This window comes from Myxocyprinus asiaticus, chromosome 16, assembly GCF_019703515.2.
Source record: "Myxocyprinus asiaticus isolate MX2 ecotype Aquarium Trade chromosome 16, UBuf_Myxa_2, whole genome shotgun sequence".
Taxonomy (NCBI): Eukaryota; Metazoa; Chordata; class Actinopteri; order Cypriniformes; family Catostomidae; genus Myxocyprinus; species Myxocyprinus asiaticus.
In genome coordinates this window covers 18,693,013-18,704,221 of record NC_059359.1, presented here as the reverse complement: position 1 = coordinate 18,704,221, position 11,209 = coordinate 18,693,013, and the positions used below count along the sequence as shown (strand labels likewise).

The following is an 11,209-nucleotide window of genomic DNA, read 5'->3' as shown; positions in this document are numbered from 1 at the left end:
GCTCGTCGCTGTTCCCCTCCCCTTCCATCTCTCTTTTCTGTTGACGTTTGGCTTTTGTGCCTGATTTACTAATTGAGCGCAATCTTCCTATCAAAACCACCTTTACTTTGCTGGACTTGATGTTTTTATCGGTAGCGCATGACCTTGTGTCGACTTGGTCTAGCGCATTTCGAAAATAAACGTGTAAATCTGCCAGAAACGCAAGATATTCTCGCAGCATCTTCAAGGTTTTGTTTCCTTTGTCACAGTGTCTTCCTGCGCTCATCTGCGGAGGTTATTTCCATCGGTCTGTCTGCTCTTCCTGCTGCTGTTTTTCTCCCCACCTGGACACAATTCACCTCGACCCAAGCTGAATTTTATCTTTGAGCCTTGTTGTGGTTTTTAAATTCATTTAGGCGTGCATGTTATGATGCTAGGCTAACCGTCCGAAATAGCTTACGGGCTGCTTTGGATCAGCAGCTGTCTGGAATATTCGAGAGTATTCGCATAGGTTTAAATGTTCTGCAGAGCTACTTTAGTTTATCAGAGTGTGTTATCCATCTCGCGCGGTAAATTAATGGTGTGTATTGTGGTTAGGCCCGTAGGCCGAATTGTATAACCCCGTAGTGTTTTGCATATCTGGCAGAGGGAGCTTGATGATTGGTTGACCAATTACCAGCCCCTGAGCTGCTGCTGTGTTGGGTTTGATTAAAGTGAGTCCTAAGTTCAATTAACGGGTGCAAGTTCAAGCAGCGGAGAGATAACAGCAAAATGTTTCGCTACTTGAATGATGTGGATGAAAGCCCATACATGATGTGAGTATCCCTTATCTAAAATATGATGCATATAATGTATATTTTGCCCCTTATTTGTGCCTTTGATGACGTAGCCTGCTTATGTTTTAAAAATGATTTTTCTTGACAGTTGACTATTGTCCCAATTTCATCAGAATGAGAAAATAATGTCAGTTAAGGTTGTAATCATGATTTCTTATAGTTTAACCCTTAAACGCATACTTTGGGTCTTTAGTGACCTGGGAACTCATTCCACCACCTGTTGCTCATCGTTTTATTTGGTGTTGTACCCATACCTCTTTTAGTATTCCTCAATCTCTCTCTTATAAATAGTGTAACACACACACAAAGCCAAAATGGCAACAATTTTTATTTTATTTTTTAAAATAAAGTTTTAAGTACCAAAAGTGTATAGGGTCATTAGAGACCCTAGGTGTGTAAGAGTGTTTTTTTTTTTAATTATTATTATTATTTTTTATTTTGCACTTGCATTTTTATTTGTATGTTTATTTCATATCTGTATAAGTTTACCATCACAGGATATCTATTTCGTTGTTTATTACAAGAGACATGAGTACTATATTCATACAAATGATGTTGATTTTCTGTGTGACAATGGTGAATTATCAGTATTCCATATGCATGTACACATGCATTATACATGCTCTTTCTTTCTCAGGGTGGCATTGTTGTTTCAGTGATTGACTTGATTTAAACGTGACATTGTTATTTGATGAAGAAGCAACATGGAAGTAAACTATAGCAAGTGTAACATATGAACAATATGATATGACTCGTCATTAAGGTGTGCTACTGAAATTATGTAAGTTGTGTGTCTATTTAGACACAAAAGTGCCTGAGATAACACTTATGTTTAGATTATGTGTAGCTCAATATGTTTTTTGCAGCCAGTTGCGTCTCAGGAAATTTCAGTGTGAAAGTCATGAATCCTGTTCTTGGTTTTTTTTTTTTTTTTTTCTTTTTGATATATGAAAAATAAAACATCTAAATATATTATATTCCATTATGTTCTAATTGTCTTGAAAATATTTTGAAAATGTGACAATATCTGGGCATTTCGTAGATCCATTTGTGTGATATACACTATATGGCCAAAAGTTTGTGGACACTATATGTGCTTGATGAACAATTGATTTCAAAACCTTAGGTATCAATTTCCCCCTTTGCTGTAATAACGGCTTCCACTCTTTTGGGAAGGCTTTCAACTATACTGTATGTAGTAACATGGCTGCAGGGATTTGCTCTCGTTCAGACACAAGGCTATCAGTGAGGTCAGAAACTGATGTTGGTTGATGGGTCCTGACTTACAGTTGCTGTTTCAGTTCACCCCAAAAGTGATCAGTGGGGTTCAGGTCTGAGCTTTGTCAAGGCAAGTCAATTTCTTCCACGCCAGACACCGTAAACCATTTATTTATGGACCTCACTTTGTTCACAGGAGCATTATCCTGCTGAAACAGAAAAGGGCTATCCCAAACAGTTGCCACAAATTTGGAAGCACACAAAGCCCAAGCCATTACATAAAGAAACGATAAGATTTTTCTTTACTGGATTTAATGGAGTAACCAAATGCGTTAATTAGAAGGGGGTGCCCACAAACTTTTGGCCATATATATATATATATATATATATATATATATATATATATATATATACACACACACTATATAATATATATGCTGGGACTCTAAAGACCTGAATATGTAAATGTATGGTGATATTCCCATGAATTTAAGGATTAATCAAACTATTTTAATATAATTTACTTCAAATAGTTTTAAAGCTGAAGTATGTAATTTCTGTGCCACCAAACGGAATTGCAAAAATAAAACTTTGTTTTCAAAACAGCTTTCTGAATACGCCACCTGTCTGCTGTTGGTCAAACAAAGAGATAGTCCCGCCACCAACTCGCGCCATTAGTTGAGTAAACGTTGTTGGGGCGGGTCTAAGCAGGTCCCCAAACCAAACAGGTGATTTTCTTAGCACCACAGAAACACAGTGCTTACAGTTTTTAAGAAAATTGACCTATATATGGCTTATAATATGTTTTTGCTGCATATAAAGCTGAGATAGGTGAAAGTATTTTTACACAGAAAAAGTTCCATACTTCAGATTTAAGTCATCCTGAGGCTCCCTTTTGGGCCTCACCCCCCCATCTCCCCCCCCCGGTTCAGAACCACTGGTCTAGAATATGCTGAAGCCAGATGCCAGGAGTAAATTGTTTGCATGTTTTGTTGTGACAGGGATCCATTCACGGCACACAGGCACCAGATGAGGAGTCTTTTTGGGTCATTTGGCATGGATCCGTATCCGCTCACCCCTCAGATACAGCATCCGCGTACATGCATGCAGGTACCCATCAGAATCAACAGTGCCACAAAAACAGGGGCTGATTTGCATACTTCCATAAATTTTCAGGTGATAGTGGTGCTGTAATGCTGTCAGTCTGATGCTGAATTTGGTGCATTTCTGAAAGTTCTCTGCAGTTTCTTTGAACAGTACTCAGTAATTTTTGTCTTGGACTTACACTGGCACCTAGTGGCGTGGTTGCAGCATCATTCAAATGCAAACGTTTTCAGTTACCAATGCCATGTCCAATAACAGGGCGGTTACTATGAGTAGTAATCAGCTGGTCATGTGATCATAACATGGCAGCCCCCATGAGGGGACCCTCTTCATGTAGAATAAAACAGCTTTTGTAAGGCTACTGATATGACTGGAGTCTTCATCTCATGTGAGTGCTCATGATTTTATACATTTTTCAAAATTACAAAAATTCCTTTTTTAAGGAGTATAACTTTAATTGAGGGAAAAAATTACTGAGTGCACCTTTTAATATTTAAGTGTTTTCAGTCTTGTATTTAAGACAAAAGTTAAGGTGATCAAGTTTTGTTTTTCCCTTTGTAGCCACAGGTTGGAGCCCTCTCCCCCTTCGGCATGATGGGAATGGTATGTCCTTTTTCATTTTAGATCAGAAATACAGAAATATATATAGGCAAATCGATTCATTTCTTTTTCCTTGCTGTAAGGCTACACAATTAGTAAAATGAATAATTAAGATTACCATTACATTAACAAGTCCTGAAATGTGTCAATTACAGCATTCCATTTAGGTCTACTAACATTGAGTAAATTTTCTGTTTAAGAAAAAATGCACACACTTCCAATATTTCTTCAATAGGTGCTGGATTGAAGCATATATTATTTAACTACAAGTAAGGAATTAGATCCGCACATTTTGTTATTCACATTTATTGATTAAAAGTAGTAATGTTTCAATGACCAAGATCAGTTTGATTGAAACGTGCTACTTTTAGTCCATTTTCTATTTACAACATGTTTGTGCAGCGATTTGAGCATTATAACTTATCACAGACTTGTCTTTTGCTAGCTTTTTGTGTAAAATTTATTAACATTGTGAATAACTGTTTTGGTTTTCATGCAGCAAAGCGGACCAATGTTTAGGCACTTTCTTGATGTATTGATATTTTGGATGTGTAGTATGCATGACAAAAAATAAGTTAATGTAAATTCTACTAATCAAAATGAATCGTAACTGAACTTTAGCTAAGCTCTGCCCCTTAAGGTACCGTTACTCACTCTAACAAACTTTGCAGAACTTCCCATAGAATTGAATTGGAGATTGTCATGAATGGTGTGTTTTTTTTTTTTTTTTTTTTTTTTTTGCAAAATATCCTCCTAATCGGAATAGTTACATAGGATAAAAAGTGACGTTGCAAGGCAGGCATACTTGTATGACAATTTTTGTCAAATAAATTGTTAAATTAAACTGTAATTTGATTAAAAACTGGAGACAAAGCTTCATTTGATGGTTGTTACAAACCTGATAACATTATCGTAAATGATATGAACTGCTCAATGTCCCATATGATACTGTGAACTCTCTTTAATATCGCTTTTACCATGACCTGAGTCAATATATAAATTAATGTTAATAACTACATTTTATCCTGGTAAATTAAAGCTATCCTTGATGATGGTTATACATGATAATTTGGGAATGAGGACTGACACAGTTTAATCCATAGCATGCCGCCTTAATGTTTTCATTAAAAGACAGAAAATGCACTGCGTGTAACTCGTGTCACTATTACAAGTTACCCTCACCCTTGTGCAGCTCCTGCTTTGCTGTTTCTTTCCCTGTTTTGATCCCTTTGTCCACATTTTTAAAACCAGTGGCAACAAAGACAGTCACTCAAGTGATTTAGAAAATATTTAGTTTTTTTTTTTTTGTTTCTTAGGGCGGAGGGTTCATGGACATGTTCAGCATGATGAGTGGAATGATGGATAACGTGGTGAGTTTCATGATTGTTCGTTTCAGAAATACTGAAACAGAAATGCAGAAACGGCACCATGGCATCTATACAGTCAGCCTGTGATTTATAGATGAACAAGGCTTCAGTTTGGATGGTGGAGCATGACATTTTTTCCTGCTGAATAGGGTGGATGGTTTTTAAAAATATCTGTTTACAGTATTGCATACAGCTTATGAGCTGCAGCAGTTGTGGTCAGCTTTATGTATAAAGAAAGGAGTCATGTTGTGGGAATAGTCAGATGTTTTTCAAGTGTAATCATTTATCTGGTTCTGTACTTCATAATCTCCCAATCTTTGAAGTGTAAGCTTTTATGCTGTTTTGAGAGCATACTATCCCACAAATTACTGTGGTCATCAGTCATTACAACTCAAATTATACTTCATTTTCCTATTGACTCTGTCACCATCTCATCAAATGTCTTCGGAGGCCTTTCATAACACCTCTCTTTTCCCTGTAGGATCGAATGTCTGGTTCTCCAAACTGCCAGACCTTCTCCTCCTCCACTGTCATCTCATACTCCTCCACAGACCCAGGAACACCGAAAGTCTATCAGCAGACCAGTGAACTGCGCACTGCTCCTGGGGGTGTAAGACATGCATGCACACATGCAGGAAAGTGTTATCATATGTAAATGAAACATTCACTATATTATGTGTTTGTTAAACTGTAATTGTGTCTTTTTAGATCCGAGAGACACGTCAAACAATGCGGGACAGTGAGAGTGGGCTGGAGCGAATGGCTATAGGGCATCACATTGGCGAGAGAGGTCATGTGATGGAACGTTCAAGGAACCGACTCACGGGTGACCGTGAAGAGAGACAGGACTTCTTCAACCTGGAGGAGAGTGAGTCAAATCCCTCTTTCTCTACTTTTTTTCCTTCTACTACCAGCATCTTTCTCAAGTTTTGGCTGAGACATTTAAGAAATGTCTGTTGTAAAAATCTTTCTCTTTCAGGTGAGGCAGATGCCTTTAATGAAGAATGGAGGAGGGAGGTGGGGCGATACCGTCCCCCTAATGCCCGTAGTTTAGATTATGGGCGTGACCGGAGTGGAGGGGTAGGACAGCAGCTGGCCCTTACAGCACCTCCAAGCTCTTCCTCCTCTCCCTCACCCCGCCACGAGTCACCACGCCACCATCCTCCCCACTCCCGCCCACGCTACGACTGGTGAGAGGTACGAATCTCAATTTGGCCAAAAAAAAAAAAAAAAAAAGAAAAGTTCACACCAAAATGAAAATTCTCTTTATTTATTCACCCTCATGTCCCAAACTCGTATGGTGTTTTTTTTTTTTTTTTTCTTCTACAGAAAACAATGATGATTAAGAATGAATGGTGTTTTTGTCCATACAATGTAAGGCAGTGGGGTCCAAAATAGGGGCGTAAAAATGCACCGACGTGTCGATCTATCAAAGAAATTTCTATGCATCAATTATGGATTTTAAGAATCAATTATCATTACCATATTAATACCCAATGTGTTTTACAAGAACCTTCTTGCAACAGACGCAGAGCATGCAAGATTGAAGGAAAAGAGAGCACACTTACTGAAATAAAGTTTATGCTGCCGAGTTCTGCTTTCTGTGTGATTTATTCAAAACTGTTTGCATTTGTTTGACCAAAGTTAATTGTTGTTGCCTTCTTCCCTGATTACGATATATTGTGATAATGTTGCTTTTGTTTCTCCATAAAGTGTTATTTCTCAAAGTTTAACCACAAATAGAACTAATCTTAAATAAATGTGATTGGTGGGCAGACATGTGGCTGTAAACAAAGACACCCATTCTTTCATTTTCTTTATAGTGAATGCTACAGAATATAGGGAATCGGGAGCAATTTCAGACTGTTCTGAAAGGAATCACCTGTGATTGGCCAGTGACACGCGGCAGTGGCAAATCTTTTTTTTTTTTTTTTAATATTTCGCAATGGGTGCTGCAAACAGTCCTGCATGAAAATGCGATTTAATTCTCGTGAACAAACGGATGAGTGAAGGCGCCTCCATTTAACTCACCTGCTCCACTCCATTTCCAAAAATAAATAGGGAACTGACATTTACCACATACTTTGTATAACCGCCTTTACATGCTACTAATAGATAGTTTTTCATTCTGTGACCCTGCTCTATTTAAACTTGGATCTTTTCTTCCTGCACATGACATTTCATCTTTAATTACTGGTGCAATAAATCTTAACATTACATGACATTCAAATCTATTATGCTTATTTCATGGTTTACCATCTGTTTGTGTGTGATGGCATCAAGTAATTGTTGCATCAGACATTGTTACCCTTTATTCATTCGGAAATCTATTATGCATGTAACGTACCACATTATGTCTATATGTAACATTCATATCTATGATGCATATCATCGAATTGTTGTCAGACCTTAGTCCAAAGTTAAGCTTCAAAAAGAACATTAAAGCAGCATAAAAAAATAATCCATGTGACTCGAGTGGTTTAATTCATGTCCTCTGAAGCAATAGATGACACCCAAGTGATCACTTTGGGTGAGAAACTGACCAAAATTGAAGTCCTTTCAGTATAAATCTTGACATCCGCAGTCTCTTTGGGGCATTCATGAGAGAAGCTTATTCACACACTTCCTAGCGCTTAACGCATGAGCAGAGTGCTGTACACAAATCAGACACTGTGTTGAAAGGTTTGCAATTATTTATTTATTTTTTTTTTTTACACTCAATTGGCTATTTTGAAAACGCAGATGCAAGTTAATATGATGGTTGCAAGTTGAGATTTTTAGGGATACATTTAAAATGTACTGCGGTCACCAAAAGGTTGATTGTTAACACTAGAAAATAAAAATGCAATGTCTCGTAGATGTACAATGATACCGGGATTGAGCGTCACAGAATCACTGTCTTGATGCCTGCACTATGTTCCAATTGGGCCAGGTGTCAAGATTTATAGTGAATACAGACTTAAATTTTGGTCCGTTTCTCACCCAAAGCGATCGCTTGGGTGTTCTCTATTGCTTCAGAGGACATGAATTAAACAACTTGAGTCATAAAGACAACTTTTATACTACCTTTATGTTCTTTTTGGAGCTTGAAAGTTATGGACCCCGTTGACTTGCATTGGACAACAACACCTCATAAACTAAAAAAAGAAATGTCCTCTCACTTTCAACTGCTTTTATTTTCAGCAAACTTAACATGTAAATATTTGTATGAACATAAAGATTCAACAACTAAGACATAAACTGAACAAGTTTCACAGACATATGACGAACAGAAATGGAATGTGTCCCTGAACAAAGGGAGTGTCAAAATCAAAAGTAACAGTCAGTATCTGGTGTGACCACCAGCTGCCTTAAGTCCTGCAGTACATCTCCTCCTCATGGACTGCACCAGATTTGCCAGTTCTTGCTGCGAGTTGTTACCCCACTCTTCCCCCAAGGCACTTGCAAGTTCCCGGACATGGAATGGCCCTAGCCCTCACCCTCCAATCCAACAGGTCCCAGACGTGCTCAATGGGATTGAGATCCAGGCTATTCGCTGGCCACGGCAGAACACTGACATTCCTGTCTTGCAGGAAATCATGCACAGAATGAGCAGTATGGCTGGTGGCATTGTCATGCTGGAGGGTCATGTCAGGATGAGCCTGCAGGAAGGGTACCACATGAGGGAGGAGGATGTCTTCCCTTTAACGCCCAGCGTTGTGATTGCCTGCAATGACAACAAGCTCAGTCTGATGATGCTGTGACACACCACCACAGACCATGACGGACCCTCCGCCTCCAAATCGATCCCGCTCCAGAGTACAGGCCTCGGTGTAACGCTCATTCCTTCGACGATAAACGCGAGTCCGACCTTCACCTCTGGTGAGGCAAAACTTTGACTCGCCAGTGAAGAGCACTTTTTGCCAGTCCTGTCTGGTCCAGCGAAGGTGGGTTTTTGCCCATAGGCGACGTTGTTGCTGGTGATGTCTGGTAAAGACCTTCCTTACAACAGGCCTACAAGCCCTCAGTCCAGCCTCTCTCAGCCTATTGCGGACAGTCCGAGCACTGATGGAGGGATTGTGCGTTCCTGGTGTAACTCGGGCAGTTGTTGTTGTTGCCATCCTGTACCTGTCCCGCAGGCGAGATATTCGGGTGTACCAATCCTGTGCAGGTGTTGTTACACGTGGTCTGCCAATGCGAGGACGATCAGCTTTCCTTCCTGTCTCCCTGTAGCGCTGTCTTGGGCATCTCAAAGTACGGACATTGCAATTTATTGCCCTGGCCACATCTGCAGTCCTCATGCCTCCATGCAGCATGCTTAAGGCACGTTCACGCAGATGAGCAGTGACCCTGGGCATCTTTTTTTTTTTTTTTTTTGGTGTTTTTCCAGAGTCAGTAGAAAGGTCTCTTTAATGTCCTAAGTTTTTATAACTTTGACCTTAATTGCCTACCGTCTGTGAGCTGTTAGTGTCTTAATGATCGTTCCACAGGTGCATGTTCATTAATTGTTTATGTTCATTGAGCAAGCATGGAAAACATTGTTTAAACCCTTTACAATAAAGATCTGTAAAGTTATTTGGATTTTTACTAAATTATCTTTAAAATACAGTGTGCTGAAAAAGGGACGTTTCTTTTTTTGCTGAGTTTACATTCTTCAAAATATGTTTGTGTTCTGCAGAAGAAAGTTAGTTTACATTATGTTTGGGATGTCACGAGGGTAAATAAATGAAGAGAGTTTTCATTTTTAAGTGAACTATTCTTTAAGCAACCGTCTTAGGTGACTTTTTGGCAAAATCTATTTTTCAGAAATCAATTTCTTTTGATTATTCAAATAAATGCAGGCCTCCCTGTTTACTGGCTCTGCCTGCATCTGTTTACAGGTAGTTGAGAAGTTGGAGTGGCGGAATCTACATGATGCTGTGAAAAATGAGAAGGGAGAGATGAAAAAAAAAAAGATAATTAGAACTGATGGGTCAAATGTTTGATAGATATGAACTGTCTCAATATATGTAGTTCGCTCCTTCCAGGGCAGAGTGCTGGCATGGAGTATCATAGCAGGCTGAAATTATTAGACTGCATCTCTGTTGTGTGGCCGGCCTGTGTACTTTATACCAAGTTACTTGTCCCAAAGCATACACACCAGCATTCATCGTAACTCAAACAACTCTTCTACCTTGTGATAATATACACACACACACACAAATCTTTGTATTTAAGAGAATTCTCATGCTTCCAATATTTCAATATCCAAATATTTAATAATACACTACACACGCATATGCATTTACACACATTCACTGTAAAGTCCATATATGTTTGTGTTGACACTAGGGTATCTGTGGGTTTAACTGTACAATGCTGACTAATTAAGCTTATTAACTAATAAAAAAGACCTTGTTACTTCATTGGCTGTCTCATCACATACTGTATGTCACATTTATGTCTTGATATATGCCGGTCTGCTTGGTACTCCCACTGTGGCTGGTTAAAAATAAAGTGTCTCCCCTGAAGATTTTTTTTAAATATTTTTTTGCTGCCTCATTTACTGTTTACACTCAAAATAATCACTGTGCATGAGATGCATTTATGTGAATACACATTTAGCTCTATCGATAGCACCTGTGGCATGCTAGTGAGCACCATAGACTATAATTTTGACTTGTTCAAACAAGAATTGTGTGTGCAGTAATCAAAATTTTTTATTTATACCATGATCAATGGAAACATGTAAATGCTTCACGCTGCTTGGAGTTTGCTTCATGTGGATCATGCAGAAGTTACAATATTTACAGGCTTTGCTTTGCTTTTGAAAGGAGTTGGGATGTAATTTTACACAGGCAGGTAAGCAATTTTATCACACTAGTGTCATGTTCACATAAAATGTTTCAAATTGAATTTGGTGTATTCAGAACTTTATTTTAACGATTATTACAGGGGTAATGCCTTGCCCATAAATTTCAATTGTAAATGCATTATGGTAAAAGTGGTTTGTTTGTTTTTACAAACTGAGGGACGAGTTAATTTCTTTCATAGTTGAATTTACTTTCTTTGGTAATAATGCATAACTTGGAACCTGGAATATTCCTTTGGAGATGTCAGGAATGGAGATATGATAAAGTGTAGGTG

The 11,209-nt window shown here is 38.5% G+C and overlaps 1 protein-coding gene across 5 annotated transcripts; it reads left to right on the top strand.

Annotated features, from left to right (window-relative positions):
- Positions 1 to 10,488, top strand: LOC127454221 (myeloid leukemia factor 2-like). 5 transcript variants are annotated; one of them, XM_051721273.1, is made up of 9 exons: positions 2 to 794; positions 2,640 to 2,761; positions 3,035 to 3,209; positions 3,699 to 3,740; positions 5,054 to 5,107; positions 5,586 to 5,714; positions 5,813 to 5,972; positions 6,084 to 6,301; positions 9,964 to 10,488. In XM_051721273.1, exons 3-8 carry the CDS (start codon positions 3,063 to 3,065, stop codon positions 6,296 to 6,298), a joined length of 747 nt encoding a protein of 248 aa, XP_051577233.1. In that variant the 5' UTR covers positions 2 to 794; positions 2,640 to 2,761; positions 3,035 to 3,062; the 3' UTR covers positions 6,299 to 6,301; positions 9,964 to 10,488. The 5 variants fall into 5 exon arrangements, with proteins under 5 accessions (XP_051577231.1, XP_051577233.1, XP_051577230.1 ...); XM_051721274.1 differs by having other exon boundaries at positions 3 to 794; positions 3,035 to 3,143; XM_051721271.1 differs by lacking the exons at positions 2,640 to 2,761; positions 9,964 to 10,488 and adding an exon at positions 6,434 to 6,695 and having other exon boundaries at positions 1 to 794.
- The last annotated feature ends 721 nt before the right edge of the window (positions 10,489 to 11,209 follow it).

Coding starts and splice junctions, on each gene's coding strand:
- LOC127454221 (XM_051721270.1), top strand. CDS start 751: ATGTTTCGCTACTTGAATGATGTGGATGAAAGCCCATACATGAT. Junction 3,741..5,053: donor CCTTCGGCATGATGGGAATG/GTATGTCCTTTT, acceptor TTTGTTTCTTAG/GGCGGAGGGTTCATGGACAT. Junction 5,973..6,083: donor CTTCTTCAACCTGGAGGAGA/GTGAGTCAAATC, acceptor TTTCTCTTTCAG/GTGAGGCAGATGCCTTTAAT.